The sequence below is a fragment of the Salmo trutta genome, chromosome 26 (assembly GCF_901001165.1).
Source record: "Salmo trutta chromosome 26, fSalTru1.1, whole genome shotgun sequence".
NCBI lineage: Eukaryota > Metazoa > Chordata > Actinopteri > Salmoniformes > Salmonidae > Salmo > Salmo trutta.
The window spans coordinates 1047117-1065640 of NC_042982.1; the positions used below are offsets into that span (position 1 = coordinate 1047117).

The following is an 18524-nucleotide window of genomic DNA, read 5'->3' on the forward strand; positions in this document are numbered from 1 at the left end:
ACACTTGTGTTTGTAGATGAACAGGACAGATAGGGATGTCTGCGTGACCGGTCAGGGTAGTGTTCATTAGGCCTAGGGTTGCAAAATTCCCAGGTTTTCCAGAAATCCCGGTTGGAAGACTCCCGGAATCAGAATAGAATAAGCACGAAATTCAGAATTGTAAAAAAAAATTGACATTTTGGGAAAGTTAACATAGCAATATTTTGAAATAAGCTCTTTCTTATTAGATGTTAGGGTCTGGTTTCCCGGACACAGATTAAGCCTAGTCCTGGACTAAAAAGCATGCTCAATGGAGAATATCCATTAATCTGTGTCTGGGAAACCGACCATGGAAGTTCAGGTGTGTGCCGTAGTCTGGTATAGCGGTTTAAGCTCCTGACTGGACCTTGTTTACCCTCCTGGCAACAGGGGTCCATCCAGTCATTAGTCCTTATCTGCCGGTCATTGGTTCTCATCTGCCTGTCATTGGTCCTCATCTGGCTGTTATTGTTTTTCATTGGTCCTCATCTGCCTGTCATTGGTACTCATTGTTCCTCATCTGCCTGTCATTGGTCCTCAGGGTTCTGGAAGGCCACCTGCCCGCCCTCCTGCACCAGCCCTCTCCTGGTGTTCGTCAACAGTAAGAGCGGCGACAACCAGGGCATCAAGTTCCTGCGCCGCTTTAAACAGCTGCTCAACCCCGCCCAAGTATTTGACCTCATGAACGGGGGGCCGCATCTCGGGTAAGTCTGCCCTGTGTGCGTGCGTACGTGCATGCATCTGACATGGCTGTGTTTGTTTCCGACGGCACTGTGTGTATAGCTGCTTGTCTTAGAGGGCTCTCTCTTCTGTGTCTTTCCTAGTTTGCGTCTCTTCCAGAAGTTTGACACGTTCCGGATCCTAGTGTGTGGGGGTGACGGCAGCGTGGGCTGGGTCCTCTCTGAGATCGACACTCTGACGCTCCACAAACAAGCAAGTTTAACCCACCCCACCCATCTGCACTGAGCTGAAAATAAGCTTCCATCAGTTGGGCTACACCCACTGACTCTTGGGCTCTTTCTCAATTAGTGTTTCCTTGATTACTCTTGTTCTTGGACATGGGTTTTGGGAAGGAGGCGAGGAGAGAACTCGGGGAAAGACAAATTGAGAAAGAGCTTTGGCTACTCTCCCATCATCCCTAAGCAAGCCCTGAGCATAGCAGGCAGCTCTAGCTACTGTGCCAGCCAGCGACTCTCATGTTTCCCTTGTCCCACTTTCAACAACCTAGTAACAAAGATACCGTTTTGTCACACTACCTGCCTCTATTAGTTGTTAGATTGACAGATAAACAGACAGACACTGTCCTCTGCTGGTCGTAAAGTACACACAGTCCTGGCTTACCAGACTGTGTTACATGTATTCGTTTTTCTCGATTGCATGAACACTTTTCTCGAAACAGGGTTCACTCTTGCAAAACAGTTACCACAGCCCACTAAACTGAAGTGCGTTTGGCAAAACAGCACATTTCTCTTTCAAAATGCACTAACACATCAACTTGGAATACCTGTCATAAAATAACTCTTCAAAACAGTATCATTTGTCGTTTAACTAGAAGATGACTTTTGCAACATCCTAGAGCATATAATACATGTGACAGAACAAGCTGAAACCATCAAAACTGTATCATTTGTCAATTAATGAGTAGGTCATTTCACCATTCAATGGATAATGGCTCAAACAAATACTTACTATAACCATCAATATGCATTTCTATGACAAGAACAAAATGGTAGGAGTTACTAATGAAAGATTTTATACAAGTAAACTGTGCTCATGTTTTCTGAATTAGGATTAAATGGGGGAGAATGAGGCTAAATGTAACGGGGGTCAGTTGAAACAGGATAACACTTGTTTTGCAGTGCCAGCTGGGTGTTCTGCCCCTGGGAACAGGAAATGACCTTGCCCGCGTCCTGGGCTGGGGCTCGGCCTGCGACGACGACGCACAGCTGCCTCAAATACTGGAGAAGCTTGAGAGGGCCAGCACCAAGATGCTTGACAGGTAGGAGAGGGAGGGAGGGAGGCGCTGTAGAGGACCAGCACCAAGATGCTCGACAGAAAGAGAGACTTAGGGAGGGAGGAGAACTGGGGGTGAGGGAAATATTCACCAACATGCTTGATGGGTGAGAGAGGGATGAAGAGGGAGGAAGAGCAGGTAGCCTAGTGGTTAGAGTGTTGAACTAGTAACCAAAAGGTTGCAAGATCAAATCCCTGAGCTGACAAGGTAAAAATCTGTCGTTCTGCCCCTGAACAAGGCAGTTAACCCACTGTTCCTAGGCCGTCATTGAAAATAAGAATTTGTTCTTAACTGACTTGCCTAGTTAAAGAAAGGTAAAATATAAAAAACAAACTGTTAAAAAAGATACCATTAATGGCCTCCCGAGTGGCGAAGCGGTCTAGGCGTCACTAGTGACGTTTGAGGCGTCACTACAGACCTGGGTTTGATCCCAAGCTGTGTCACAACTGGCTATGACCACGAGTCCCATAGGGCGGCGCACAATTGGCCCAGCGTCAGGTTTGGCCTGGGGGGGGGGCTTTACTTGACTCATCACACTCTAGCGACTCCTTGTGGCAGGCCTGGAGGCTGACTTCGGTGGTGTCGACACTTCGGTGTGGCTGGCTTCTGGGTTAAGTGGGCGGGTGTTAAGAACCGTGGTTTGGTGGGTCATGTTTTGGAGGATGCATGACTGAGCCCGTTGGGGAGTTGCAGTGATTAGACAAGATCATAATTGGATATCACGAAATTGGGGAGAAAAATACATAGGTTTTTTTATAAATAAAGGAACCATATGCAGAAATCGCTCCGCCATTTCCTGGTTGTTAAAATTCTAACATTTGGCCTGATATCAGTTTGTGACAAAACAATCCGTCATTGTGTAGAGAATCGTTGTACCATCTAAACCGCTGTGAAATATCTTTTCCATAACCAAAAATATTGTATTTTAAGCGGTTTGAAGCTGGTATACAAAACCGAAAGTAAAAGACGCAAAAACTTAACTTAAGAACGGGAAACATAGAATATAGAGCACATATAACAGATCTACTGTTTCTTAGACTTGCTTTCAATGAGAGTGACAGATCTATAACTCAGATTTCTATGTGAATTTCGTCCAAAAAAGTTACATATTGTAGCTTTAAACCAGCTATCATTAGTCCAGGAGTTTCTCCTGGTCAGGTCAGGGTGAAAAAACTTCCAGACCCTAAACTATCCATTGTTTAAATTCTTTGCCCAGGTGGAGTATTATGGTGTATGAGACCAAGTTCCCGCGGCAACATTCCAGCTCCACGGTGACAGAGGATTGCAGCGACGACTCTGAGGTACTTGTCAATTACATAATTTTCAGTCATACACATCATGATAGTTTTAGCTGAATTCGAGTACAATGGCAGTTACATGCCATTTATGTATACAGTACCTGTCAAAAGTTTGGACACACCTACTCATTCCAGGGTTTTTCTTGATTTTTATTATTTTCTACATTGTAGAATAATAGTGAAGACATCAAAACTATGAAAATAACACATATGGAATCATGTAGTAACCAAATATATTTTGTGTTTGAGATTGTTTAAAGTAGCCACCCTTTGCCTTGATGACTGCTTTGCACACTCTAGGCATTCTCTCAACCAGCTTCATGAGGTAGTTACCTGGACTGCATTTCAATTAACAGGTGTGCCTTGTTAATTTGTGCAATTTCTTTCCTTCTTAATGCGTTTGAGACAATCAGTTGTGTTGTGACAAGGTAGGGGTGGTATACAGAAGATAGCCCTATTTGGTAAAAGACCAAGTCCATATTATGGCAAGAACAGCTTAAATTAGCAAAGAGAATTGACAGTCCATCATTACTTTAAGACATGAAGGTCAGTCAATATGGAAAACCTTCAAGAACTTTGAAAGTTTCTTCAGTTGCGGTCGCAAAAACCATCAAGCGCTATGAAACTGGCTCTCATGAGGACCGCCACAGGAAAGGAAGACCCATAGTTACCTCTGCTGTAGAGGATAAATTAATTAGAATTAACTGCACCTCAGATTGTAGCCCAAATAAATTCTTCACAGAGTTCAAGTAACAGACACATCTCAACATCAACTGTTCGGAGGAGACTGTGTGAATCAGGCCTTTGTGGTCGAATTGCTGCAAAGAAACCACTACTAAAGGACACCAATAAGAAGAAGCGACTTGGTTGGGCCAAGAAACAGGAGCAATGGACATTAGACCGGTGGCAATCTGTCCTTTGGTCTGATGAGTCCAAATGTGAGATTTTTGTTTCCAACCACTGTGTCTTTGTGAGACGCAGAGTGGATGATCTCTGCTTGTGTGGTTCCCACCGTGACGCATGGAGGAGGTGGTGTGATACGCCATCCCATCTGGTTTGTGCTTAGTGGAACAATGACCCAAAACACACCTCCAGGCTGTGTAAGGGCTATTTGGCCAAGAAGGAGAGTGATGGAGTGCTGCATCAGATGACCTGGCCTCAACAATCACCTGACCTCAACCCAATTGAGATGGTTTGGGATGAGTTGGACCGCAGCATGAAGGAAAAGCAGCATATGTGGGAACTCCTTTAAGATTGTTGGAAAAGCATTCCTCATGAAGCTGGTTGAGAGAATGCCAAGAGCGTGCAAAGCTGTCATCATGGCTACTTTGAACAATCTAAAATATATTTTGATTTGTTTTACACTTTTTTTTGCTTACTAGATTATTCCATTTGTGTTATTTCATAGTTTTGATGTCTTCACTATTATTCTACAATGCCATTATGCTGCCGCAGTTGCCGGTAATATGCTACACCGGGTCGCCAACCTTTTCCGTTTAGAGTGCCAATTTATCTTACCATTTCTACCAATCTGCGTGCCAGTTATAATTTTCAAATGCACATTTTCGTGAAACAGTTATATTTATTTTACAAAGTCTTTGTAACTCCAAATCATTGTATTTGTATTTATTAGAGATCCAAGGCAGCAGCTACTTTTCCTGGGGGCCAAACACATTAAGTTACTTACATTAAACAAAAGATTTAAAAGTACATTATATAACATTATTACACCACTACATACTGTAACTACAATACAAAATGTATAATACCACCATACAACAGTATTACAATGTACGTGTGTGTAAAATGCGTGTGCTAGCGTTTGTGTGCGTATACGTGTGTCTGTGTCTCTTCACAGTCCCCGCTGTTCTATAAGGTGTATTTTTGTGTATTTACTTTATCTGATTCTACTGCGTGCATCAGTTACCTGATGTGGAATGGAGTTCCATGTAGTCATGGCTCTATGTAGTACTGTGCACCTCCCATAGTCTGTTCTGGACTTGGAGACTGTGAAGAGACCTCTGGTGGCATGTCTTGTGAGGTATGCATGGGTGTCTGAGCCGTGTGCTAGTAGTTTTAACAGACAGCTCGGTGCATTCAACTTCTCACAAAAACAAGTAGTGATAAAGTAAATCTCTACTCCACTTTGAGCCATGAGAGATTGACAGACTAATCCCCATCTTAGCTACTGTTGTATCAACATGTTTTGACCATGACAGTTTACAATCCAGGGTTACTCCAAGCATTTTAGTCACCTCAACTTGCTCAATTTCAACATTATTCATTACAAGATGTAGTTGATGTTTAGGGTTTAGTGAATGGTTTGTCCCAAATACAATGCTTTTAGTTTCTGAAATATTTACGACTAACTTATTCCTTGCCACCCATTCTCAAACTAACTGCAGCTCTTGAAGTGTTGCAGTCATTTTAGTCGCTGTAGTAGCTGAAGTGTATAGTCATCTGCATACATAGATACATACACTGGCTTTACACAATATAGCAGGGGGTATAAAGCCATAACAACACATACGTTTTTCCAGTAGCAGACTATGATTGATAATTTCAAAAGCCGCACTGAAGTCTAACAAAACAGCCCCCACAACCTTTTTATCATCAATTTCTCTCAGCCAATTGTCAGTCATTTGTGTAAGTGCTGTGCTTGTTGAATGTCCTTCCCTATAAGCGTGCTGAAAGTCTGTTGCCAATTTGTTTACTGTAAAATAGCATTGTATCTGGTCAAACACCATTTTTCCCCAAAGTTTACTAAGGGTTGGTGACAGGCTGATTGGTCGGCTATTTGAGCCAGTAAAGGGGGCTTTACTATTCTTGACATTTGCTTCCCTCCAGGACTGAGGGTAGGTACACACTTTCTTGTAGGCTTAAATTGAAGATATGGCAAATAGGAGTGGCATTATCGTCAAGTGGTCAATAAAAATTATATCTAAATGATAATTATTCCAATCTTTAACTTAAATCTTAAACTTATATTGCCATTGCCAACTATGTAAAAAATTGCCTACATAAAGCCAACAAATAAAACAAAACAAAGCCTGCAGGTAGAAAATATCCTGATAAAAATAAATCGTATTGGCTACGCATGGCCTGTCTGCAAAGAACTTGAAATGATCAACTTGGTCCAACCAGAACGTTTGTACTAACAAACTTGCAACATTGTATATATCCTGGACCCTCAGAGTTTCCCACACCCTGAGCTCCAGACAGATACAGTTGTAGGCTATTTACAGTATTTGCGCAAGGGAAAATAATCAATCAGAAACAAAAAACACAATTAATAAATTAACAACTCTTAAATGAAATAAACCAAACTTGTTTCTCACGAGTGTAGCATAGGTTGTGCGCTCTGTAAACAACGTGTCCCTCTGACAATGACAACAGTAAAATACTGTAATAATAATAATAATAATACATTGAATGCATTAATAGAAATGATGGTAACCAAACAAACATTGTAGATTAGAAATTATGGGAATTAACGGTAAATGTACCACTGGTGATACTGGTGTGCCATCCCCGTGGCCTCAGCAATTGATTAGTCCACTGAGACGGGCATCAATCAAGATGTGGCATAAAATGTACTTTTTTTGCAACTGCTGGACTAAAAACTTCTCGGTCTACCAACAGCCTATCGACCAAACAATCCACCAGTTTACTAAATGGGGTCAGCCCTAATATTTATATTGCACTATACAGTGCATTCAGGAAGTATCCAGACCCCTTGACTTTTTCCACATTTTGTTATGTTACAGCCTTATTCTAAAATGTATCGTTTTTTTCCTCATCAATCTATATCCAATAGACCATATTGACAAAGCAAAAACAGATTTTTAGAAACGTTTGTATTAAAATTAAAATTAAAAAACAATCATATTTACATAATAATTCAGAACCTTTACTCAGTACTTTGTTGAAGCACCTTTTGGCAGCGATTACAGCCTTGAGTTTTGTTGAGTATGACACTACAAGCTTGGCACACCAGTATTTGGGGAGTTTCTCCCATTCTTCTCTGCAGATCCTCTCAAGCTCTGTCAGGTTGGATGGGGAGCGTTGCTGCACAGCTATTTTCAGGTCTCTCCAGAGATGTTCGATCAGGTTTAAGTTCGGGCTCTGGCTGGGCCACTCAAGGACATTCAGAGACTTGTCCCGAAGCCACACCTGCGTTGTCTTGGTTGTGTGCTTAGTGTCGTTGTCCTGTTGGATGGTCAACCTTCGCCCCAGTCTGAGGTCCTGAGCGCTCTGGAGCAGGTTTTCATCAAGGATCTCTCTGTACTTTGCTCCGTTCATCTTTCCCTCAATCCTGACTAGTCTCCCAGTCCCTGCGGCTGAAAAACATCCCCACCACATGATGCTGCCACCACCATGCTTCACCGTAGGGATGGTGCCAGGTTTCCTCCAGACGTGACGCTTTGCATTCTGGCCGAAGAGTTCATTCTTGGTTTCATCAGACCAGAGAATCTTGTTTCTCAGGATCTGAGAGTTCTTTAGGTGGCTTTAGGCAAACTCCAAGTGGGCTTTCATGTGCCTTTTTGTATTTGTATTTATTATGGATCCCCATTAGCTGCTGCCTTCGCAGCATCTACTCTTCCTGGGGTCCAGCAAAATTAAAGCAGTTATACAATTTTTAAAACATTACAATACATTCATTACAGAATTCACAATACACTAAGTATGTGCCCTCAGGCCCATACTCCACTACCACATATCTACAACACAAAATCCATGTGTACGTGTGTGTGTGTATAGTGCATATGTTATCATGTGTGTCTATGCATGTGTCTGTGCCTATGTTTGTGTCTCTTCAGTCCCCGCTGATCCATAAGAGGTATTTTTATCTGTTTTTTTAAATAGAATTTTACTGCTTGCATCAGTTACCTGACGTGGAATAGAGTTTCATGTAGTCATGGCTCTATGTAGTACTGTGCGCCTCCCATAGTCTGTTCTGGACTTGGGGATTGTGAGGAGACCTCTTGTGGCATGTCTTGTGGGGTATGCATAGGTGTCTGAGCTGTGTGCTTGTAGTTTAAACAGACAGCTCTGTGCTTTCTACATGTCAATACCTCTCACAAATACAAGTAGTGATGAAGTAGAGATTGACATGCATATTATTAATGTTTGCTTTCTGTGTACATCCAAGGGCCAGCCGTGCTGCCCTGTTCTGAGCCAATTGCAATTTTCATTTTTACTGAGGAGTGGCTTCTGTCTGGCCACTCTACCATAAAGACCTGATTGGTGGAGTGCTGTAGAGATGGTTGTCCTTCTGGAAGGTTCTCCCATCTCCACAGAGGAACTCGAGCTCTGTCAGAGTGACCATTCGGTTCTTGGTCACCTCCCTGACCAAGGCCCTTCTCCCATGGTTGCTCAGTTTGGCTGGGCGGCCAGCTCTAGGTAGAGTCTTGGTTGTTCCAAACTTCTTCCATGTAAGAATGATGGAGGCCACTGTGTTCTTGGGGACCTTCAGTGCTGCAGAAATGTTTTAGTACCCTTCCCCAGATCTGTGCCTCGACACAATCCTGTCTCTGAGCTCTACGGACAATTTCTTCAACCTCCTGGCTTGGTTTTTGCTCTGACATGAACTGCCAACTGTTGGACCTTAAATAGACAGGTGTGTGCCTTTCCAAATCATGTCCAATCAATTGAATTTACCACAGGTGGACTCCAATCAAGTTGTAGAAACATCTCAAGGATGATCAATGGAAACAGGATGCAGCTGATCTCAATTTTGAGTCTCATAGCAAAGGGTCTGAATGCTAATATAAATAAGGTATTTCTGTTTTGTTTTTTTAATACATTTGCAAAAGTTTCTATAAACCTGTTTTCGCTTTGTCATTATGGGGTTTTGTGTGTGGATTGATGAGTTTTTTTTTTTAATAAATCAATTTTAGAATAAGGCTGTAACGTAACAAAATGTGGAAAAAGTCTGGAAGGAGTCTGAATATTTTCTGAAAGCCCTGAATGTGGTGATGCTGTGCAGTTCAAGACAGATTTCCTCAAGAATAGCCTGTTTTCGACCTTGATTGTTACCTGTGCCACAGGTGCAACAGATTCTGACCTACGAGGACTCTGTGGCGGCCCACCTGTCCATGATCCTGACTTCAGATCAGCACTCAGTGGTCATCTCCTCGGCTAAGTATGTCTGTAACTTCAATTAGTCTGCCCACCTGCTATGTCCATACAGTTTCTTATGTCCAGCTTCACTATCCCGAGCATTGTTAGGTGTAGGTTTCCGTTGCCCTGACTGTGTGTGTTGTGCATGTTCATAGGGTACTGTGTGAAACAGTGAAAGACTTTGTGGCTCGAGTGGGGAAGGCCTACGAGAAGAACAAGGAGAGCTCTGAGGAGTCAGAGGCTATGGCCGAGAAGGTAAGCTGCAAGGAACCATTGCTTTGTCCCAGTTATCTCATCTTCCTCCCAAAGTGTGCAGTTGTTCACATCCCTTCAGTGATTTTATGTAAATGATTGGTATTGGAAATATGGTGGAAACTCCCTCCAGCCATGTTTGTACTAATCCAGTGAATCAGACCTGTGTTGATTGGTCGGTTGGTTGCAGTGTGGAGTTCTGAAGGAGAAGCTGGACTCGCTGCTGAAGACTCTCAACGAGGAGGCGCAGGTGTCTGCTATGATGCCTGCCCCTCCTCCTACCATCGCTGAGGAGCAGGAGGAGGGCGAGGGGGTTCTGGTGCCATCGCCCGCCGCCCCCCTGTGCTCCCCCAGGCCCCTGACGGCCATCTTTAAACCCAGGGAACAGCTGATGCTGAGAGCCAACAGCCTGAAGAAAGCCATCAGGCAGATCATCGAGCACACTGAGAAAGGTAAGATGTTACCTTCCTACTGCTATTTCTGTTTTGTAGTTCATAGTTGGGGTCAATTCAGAAAGTAAACTGAATTTCCAATTCCAATTCAGACCTCCATGAAAAGCAATAATGAAAATTGGAATTACAATTACAAGGTTATTTTTCCTGTAAGCGAACTTTTTGTCTGATGTGGTTAAAAAATAAACAAACATTTAAACATAGTAGGCTATACTGACCTACTTGGCATACTTGAGGTTTCACATGTTACATAAAGACAGAGGACAGCCAAAAACATCAAAGCCATGAGCATTGCAACAGTAGAGCAGGACTCCCTGTAGCAATGACTCAGATCAGACTTGTCGCCCGTATTATAGTTATTGGAATAGGAATTTCAGTTTACTTCCTGAATTGAGTGAAGTGAAATGGAATAGACGTACGCCAACCCTGAGATAATATAGTTGCTATCTACACTCATCCAAATAAGAATAAGAATTGGTTCTTAACTGACTTGCCTAGTTAAATTAAAAAAAGAAAAAGAGTGGTTTAATCTCTTCTGAACTTTTTCAAAATACAGTGCCTTTGGAAAGTATTTAGACCCCTTGACTTTTGAAAACTTGTGTAAATATGGTATTTCTGTTTTAAAAAAGTTTTGTTATAGCAACCTGCTTTTGCTTTGTCATTATGGGGTATTGTGTGTAGATTGCTGAGTATTTTTAAATTTTTTTAATCCATTTTAGAATAAGGCTGAAACGTAACAATATGTGAAAAAAGTAAAGGGGTCTGAATACATCCCGAAGGCACTGTACCTACTCTTGTTGCTGAACAGTTTTCTTCTCTATTCTATCAGCGGTGGACGAGCAGAATGCCCAGACTCAGGAGGTGTTTGCTCTGGGGGCAGCGGAGGAGGAGGAGGAAGAGCAAGTCAAGCTGTTTTTGCAGTCGTCCTACAGTGGGAACGCCTGTAACAGCACCAGGAGCCATCCAGTCCGCAGAGGTCAGTCATTGAACCCTGAGTCTCCTAACCTGGGTCGTGTTCATTTGGTACCAAATGTAAGAAAACAAGACCGAACCAGGGAAGGACTACCTTTTTAAAGTGTCTTTCGTTGCATGCCCTAATGAACACGGCCCAGACGAAATTGATCATTTTAATTAATGATGCGTGCCCATTTATTCTTGAAGATTATCTCTTCTAAATGTGTGTTGTTTTTTAAAATTAAGGAGTGGGCCTTTAATCATCATCCCAGTGTCTCATGTCTTTCTGTGTCTCTGTTTGATCCCGTAGTGTCCAAGACGCCTTGTGAAAAGCTCATCAACAAAGGAAGCCTGTCACTGGGCAGCTCTGCGTCACTTCCTGCCCAGACAGGAAGTCGAGAGAGCATGCCAATGCTCAACACCAAGATCCTCTACCCAAGTAAGGGCACAAGTTCTCACCAGCTCTGTACCAAGGGCCCTCAGCTCTGTACCAAGGGCCCTCAGTTCCCCAATCCCAAATCGACCCCTTGGACACTTGTCTACACCGTAGTGTTTTTGAGGTCAGTTCTGTTACGGTTTCAATACTTTTTTTTAAACAAATGCATTATGTGGGTTAAATGCTGTAAAAACACTGAATAAAACAATTAATAAAAGTCCCAGGATCATTACTGATTATCACTTAATAATAACTTTACTTTAATAAAATATTTCAGTTGTTGTGTATATTACGTTTGTTTTATTTGATGATGATCATTCCAAGTCATCATCTCCTCTACAGAGCTGTCTGACAAAATCACTATTTTGGTAGTTCTTCAAAGTAAATAAGCCATAATTTTATGACTGCTGAATACCAACTATCAATTACTTAGATAATGTATTTTCAGGTAGCTTTACCTCGCAAAGAAAATGCTCGCTATGTATCCCCTCATGATCCGCATTCTTCTGTCCCTTACGTTGCAGGCGTAAAATAAACACAGACTGGAAAAGTATCCACACAATGGATTATTGTCAAGGTAGTTAGTTTAGCGCAGAGAACTTTCATTATGTAGAACATTGGCCTGTTGGAAACTACAACTCCCTATTACATCGCACAGTTTGGCATGATCTGATTAATCTCTAGAGAAACTGCAGCGCATTGAGCTCACAGAAAAATCCTGAATGAAATGGAATTCAAATAATTTAACTGACATTGGGCAATTAGTTGTTTAAAAACCGAAAAATAACCAACATTTTTACTATTTTCTTTACTATTACACGTTATATTCCTGTGATATAATTTTGCTCTCTCTGTGCTAAATTGTCAGTCAGTGTTCAGTATGTGTTAAGTGTGTTTATGTGTTTGTTCAGGTCTCAGGGCTGGTATCTCTGGCTCCCTCTCCAGCAGTTCGGTCATCAGCAGACTCTTGGTCAACGCTGACTCCTTCAGCTGTGACCCAGAGACCTTGTGAGTGTCCACGTTTCAGTCTCTCTCCTCCTTCCCATAAAGGGTTAGTTCACTTTTTAGATTTGAGCTTATTTTCAACTTACCTTTGGCGTTGTCATTTCATCCAAACCTTTTTTAGGTGTGTTAGCTGGTTATTAAACAACGTCCAGAATCTACTGGCCAGCATCTTTAGAGCTTGGAGCACTGCTATTGGAAACGGATTGAACTAGCAAGTGGTGTATTAAAAAGCATGGGAAAGAACTCTGCCTTCCTCTTTCCATGTCCCTGCGTTCCCTATGCTTTTGAAGTGAACTATCCCTTAAAACCCATCATCATCTACCTCTTGCTCCAGAGTCGTGAGTGACCTTGTACTGTGTTTGGTTTCAGTGACTGCTACACTGAGAAATGTGTGATGAACAACTACTTTGGGATCGGCCTAGATGCTAAGATATCACTGGACTTCAACAATAAGCGGGACGAGCATCCCGAGAAGTGCAGGTAACTGAGGAATGGAGGCTAACTAAACCAGATAGACCCAGCCCTGGATCTTGTGATAAGCAGAGATGTAGTCTTGATCTCGTGGTCTTTGTCTTGAGGCCACATAAATACAGTGTTGGTCTGGTCATGGACTCAGTACACAGGGTCTGGGTTTTGATAGTTTGGGTCTGGGTCTCAAGGGGTCTAGTCTGGGTCCTTGTATAACAGACCAAACAATTTAGAAATACATTTTGGGGATTGGAAAAACGCTTTCAGTGTAAACTTAAGTGACTGAAACAACACAGAAAGAATGCAGAAAATATTATGGAAATAACAATCACCGAAGTAAAACCTAGACAGTCAGTAAGAATTGAACATTTTAAAAACAATGAATTCCGACCGGGCAAGAAGGGCATACCAGTTGGGGCCCACTTTGAATTTCTTTTAATGTTTGAACATAAGATCATAGCTTTAGCCATGGCAAAATGTGCAGAATTGTAGCAAATTTGTCCCACGTCAGTGCATTTTCAGGATAATTTGGACAAAAATCTTCGCAAATTGCTATGCAAAATGTCTGTATTGCCTCAGCAAAATCAAGCATTTTTGACTGCAAATATCACAAAAAAAATCCCCAAATCCTGGAGAAACTGTTTATAGCTCAGACACACTGCAAAGACCTATGGCTAAAAGCAGTGATTGGCCGCGACGTTAGCTTTCACCTGCTGCTTTAAACTGTTCGTCCTCACGGTGTGTTTTGTCCTTTAGAATAGCAATGTCTTCCATTTCTGTGCTGCTGCTCTCCACAAAGAGCTTAATGTTTGTTTGTTGAACATAAAGTAAATTTCTTTGTGTTGTGTGTTGTTTTGGTTCTATGTATACAGTATGTGTGTGTGCTTGGCCACTGTGGTAAGCTTTGGGTCGGTCTGTGTTCAGGAGTCGCACCAAGAACATGATGTGGTACGGGGTTCTGGGTACCAAAGAGCTGCTGCATCGCACCTACAAGAACCTAGAGCAGAAGGTACTGCTGGAGGTAAGAAAACAATGATAACCAAGTGAGTGTAAGGGTACGTCCACATTGAGATTTTGTCTGAATATTCCGGGTGGAGCCAATGGTTTTTCAATGGGTGTCATCCGTTGCTGGATGAATGACAACGGAGATTAGTTGAAATTGTCCAACAAAAAACTTGTCCAACAAAGACAATATATCCACATTTGTACGTATGCAACTCGTCCGGAAAAAAAGCAGGGATGAGTTGTACTTTCGACAGACGAAAACAGACAATGATGTACGTCAAATACTATTTTATCTGTGTGATGCGCCTCAGTGTGCCATACCCTAAAGAGACTTGACTGTCATCCCTTAACTCGAACCCTGACCCTAACATTAAAGGGCAATCTGGGATTGACACCTTCGTTTTTGGACTTTTTGATTATTGTCTGGTGTTGTTATTGTGGGTGTTTGTAACAGAGCATATGCAGAAAGTTTTTTTCTGTCACAGTATTATAATGTGTGTGTGTGTGTGTGTGTGTGTGTGTGTGTGTGTGTGTGTGTGTGTTTAGTGTGATGGGAGGCCTATCCCCCTCCCCAGCCTGCAGGGCATAGCTGTCCTGAACATCCCCAGCTATGCAGGTGGCACCAACTTCTGGGGCGGGACAAAAGAGGATGATGTAAGTGTCATCAAAACCCTCTCATTGTGTTGTTGTTTCGTAACTACAATATGACTCCATAGGCAGCTGGATCTTTTTTATAACACAATAATACATGACATTGTAACAGTACTCACACGTTTCCTCCACATTTTTGTTTTTAATGTTTTAAGTGTCTTTGGGTCGTTGAAAAGTGCTATGTAAATTCCATGTGTTTTTAAACTACTAATAATACAAATAAAAAAAAGTAAAAAAAGTAAAAATATATATATATATATATATATAATATTTATAACACCTTCCCTCTACATAACCAGAATATCCACAGCACAAATCTAACCCACGTCACATCAATCACCCCAGTCAGCGTTGTTGTGTTCATGTGTGACTAACCACGTGAGATATACAATTAGTGTACAAAACATTAGGAAACACCTGACATAGACTGACCAGGTGAATCCAGGTGAAAGCTATGCTCCCTCTTTGATGTCAGCTGTTAAATAGAGGAGACAGGATAAAGAAGGATTTCTAAGCCTTGAGACAATTGAGACATGGATTGTGTATGTGTGCCGTTGTGAATGATCCCCATTAGCTGCTGCCAAGGCAGCAGATACTCTTCCTGGGGTCCAGCTAAATTAAGCCAGTTATACAATTTTAAAACCATTATGAACTGACATGAACTGACAACTGTGTGTGTATCTCTTCAAAATCCCCACTGTTCTATAAGGTGTATTTTTTAAAATCTGTTTTGTAAATCTGATTTCACTGCCTGCATGAGTTACTTGGTGTGGATTAGAATTTCATGTAGTCATGGCTCTATGTAGTACTGTGCGCCTCCCATAGTCTGTTCTGGACATGGAGACTGTGAAGAGACCTCTGGTGGCATGTCTTGTGGGGTATGCATGGGTGTCAGAGCTGTGTGCTAGGAGTTTAAGCAGACAGCTCGGTGCATTCAACATGTCAATACCTCTCACAAATACAAGTAGTGGTGAAGTCGATCTTTCCTCTACTTTGAGCCAGGAGAGATTGACATGTACTGTATATTATTAATGTTAGCTCTGTGTGTACATTTTGGCTTACCATAACAAAGGGGTTGAATACTTATGACTCAAGACATTTCAGCTTTTCATTTTTTATTAATTTGTAAACATAGTTCCACTTTGACATATGGGGTATTGTGTGTAGGCCAGTGATACAAAATCTCAATTTAATCAATTTTAAATTCAGGCTGTAACACAACAAAACATGGAAAAGGTTTAAGCGGTGTGAATACTTTCTGAAGGCACTGTATATGTGAGAAGTATTGCCACTCGACCACAGCTCTTCACAATATATGTGGCTTATACTGAGTGTACAAAACATAAGAAACAAATGCTCTTTCCATGATATAGACTAACCAGGTGAATCCAGGTGAAAAATCGAATTTAATCAGAGTAGGTGAAGGGGGGAGACAGGTTAACCTGTCTGGGAACCTGGGACGCTTGCGTCCCACCCTAGTCAACAGCCAGTGGAATCGCATCGCGCGAAATACAAATACCTCATAAATGCTATAACTTAAATTTCTCAAACATATGACTATTTTACACCATTTTATAGATACACTTCTCCTGAATCGAACCACGTTGTCCGATTTCAAAAAGGCTTTACAGCAAAAGCAAAACATTAGATTATGTTAGGAGAGTACCCTGCCAAAAAAAAAATCACACTGCCATTTTCAAAGCAACTAGCATGCATCACAAATACCCAAAACACAGCTAAATGCAGCACTAACCTTTGACAATCTTCATCAGATGACACTCCTAGGACATCATGTTACACAATAAATGCATTTTTTGTTCGATAAAGTTCATATTTATATATAAAAACAGCATTTTACATCGGCGCGTGACGTTCAGAAAATATTTTCCCTCAAATGCATCCGGTGAATCAGCGCTACAATTTACAAAATTACTATTCGAAAACATTGTTAAAATGTAATATTGTCATTCAAAGAATTATAGATTAACATCTCGGGAATGCAACCGCATTGCCAGATTTAAAAATAACTTTACTGGGAAATCACACTTTGCAATAAACGAGGTGGTATGCTCAGAAAAATAGGCTAGGCCATCTTGGAACCATCTAAAATCAAATATACTATTGTAAATATTCCCTTACCTATGATTATCTTCATCAGAAGGCACTTCCAGGAATCCCAGGTCCACAACAAATGTAGTTTTGTTCGAAAAAGTTAATAATTTATGTCCCAATAGCTCCTTCTTGTTAGCGCGTTCAGAAGGCTACTCATAATGTACTGAAGCACGCGGGACTTGTCGTCACGAATGTGCAAAAAATATATATTTACGTTCGTTCAAACATGTCAAACGTTGTATAACATAAATCTTTAGGGCCTTTTTCAACCAGAGCTTCAATAATATTCAAGGCGGACGATTGCATTGTCTTACTAAACGTTTCGGAATGAGAGGGTACCCATGGGCGCCCGCGTCATAGAAAGTAATGGCCCTCCCTGTATGACCAACTTTCCAAGCCTCTCTTTCGGTCAGTTTCTACCATAGAAGACTCAAACCACTTTGTAAAGACTGTTGACATCTAGTGGAAGCCTTAGGAAGTGCTAAATGAATCCTAACTCACGGTGTGTTTCATAGGCAAAGTGTTGAAGGTGATTCCACAAATCAGATTTCCACTTCCTGCATGGAATCTTCTCAGGTTTTGGCCTGCCATATGAAATCTGTACTCACAGACACCATTCAAACAGTTTTAGAAACTTTAGAGTGTTTTCTATCTAAATCCAAATACTAATTATATGCATATTCTAGTTTCTGGGCAGGAGTAGTAACCAGATTAAATCGGGTACGTTTTTTTTCCGGCCGTGCAAATACTGCCCCCTATCCCCAACAGGTTTTAAAGAAGGATTTTTAAGCTTTGAGACAAATGAGTCATGGATTGTGTATGTGTGCCATTCAGAGGGTGAATGGACAAGACAAAATATTTGTCTTTGAACGGGGTATGGTAGCAGGTGCCAGGGCACCGGTTTGAGTGTGTCAAGAACTGCAACGCTGCTGGGTTTTTCACGCTTAACAGTTTCCTGTGTGTATCAAGAATGGTCCACCACCCAAAGAACATGCAGCCAACTTGACACAACCGTATGAAGCATTGGAATCAACATGCGCCAGCATCCGTGTGGAATGCTTTCAACACCTTGTAGAGTTCATGACCCAACGAATTGAGGCTGATCTGAGGGCAAAAGGGGGGCAACTAAATATTAGGAAGGTGTTCCAAATGTTTTGTACACTGTGTATTAAAAAAAATGACATGTCCTCTTCCCTGCAGACGTTCACGGCGCCATCCTTTGACGATAAGATCCTGGAGGTGGTGGCGGTGTTTGGCAGCATTCAAATGGCTGTGTCCAGAGTCATCAACCTGCAGCACCACCGTATCGCACAGGTAACACACACACACACACACACACACACACACACACACACACACACACACACACACACACACACACACACACACACACACACACACACACACACACATTGCAGACTCTGTTAATATACAGAGGACTGTGTCTGCATCCCAAATGGGCCCTGGCACCCTGTGACCCTGGCATCCTATTCCTGTGACGCAGGCTGTGTCCCAAATGGCACCCTATTCCCTTTCGGGACCAGGGCCCAACAGTAGTGCACTATATACAGCAATTTGGGACACAGCCTGTGTCACAGGTTAACCTGCCGCACCACCCACAACATTGCTTAGGTGAGGCATCCAGACAGAGTTGTCAGCTAGAGACATAAATTCCCTTGAAACAGGTCAGCAGCGTTGGCTCAATGGACAGAAGAGGTGGCCGTCTGTCCCAAGTT

At 42.0% G+C, this 18524-nt stretch overlaps 1 protein-coding gene across 3 annotated transcripts in view; it reads left to right on the forward strand.

Annotated features, from left to right (window-relative positions):
• Window positions 1-18524, forward strand: part of LOC115162855 (diacylglycerol kinase delta-like) — a 61507-nt gene that overhangs the window by 11051 nt on the left and 31932 nt on the right. For all 3 annotated transcript variants that reach the window (XR_003869655.1, XM_029714296.1, XM_029714297.1), the window contains 14 exons: window positions 560-722; window positions 843-951; window positions 1878-2017; window positions 3249-3333; window positions 9381-9475; window positions 9609-9708; window positions 9896-10157; window positions 10987-11133; window positions 11422-11550; window positions 12459-12555; window positions 12922-13032; window positions 13945-14041; window positions 14572-14679; window positions 17989-18102. Coding sequence is in view for 2 of the 3 variants with exons in the window: in XM_029714296.1 (XP_029570156.1) it covers window positions 560-722; window positions 843-951; window positions 1878-2017; window positions 3249-3333; window positions 9381-9475; window positions 9609-9708; window positions 9896-10157; window positions 10987-11133; window positions 11422-11550; window positions 12459-12555; window positions 12922-13032; window positions 13945-14041; window positions 14572-14679; window positions 17989-18102 (1757 nt within the window). In the remaining variant the exon portion in view is untranslated. The remainder of the gene's footprint in view (window positions 1-559; window positions 723-842; window positions 952-1877; window positions 2018-3248; window positions 3334-9380; window positions 9476-9608; window positions 9709-9895; window positions 10158-10986; window positions 11134-11421; window positions 11551-12458; window positions 12556-12921; window positions 13033-13944; window positions 14042-14571; window positions 14680-17988; window positions 18103-18524) is intronic.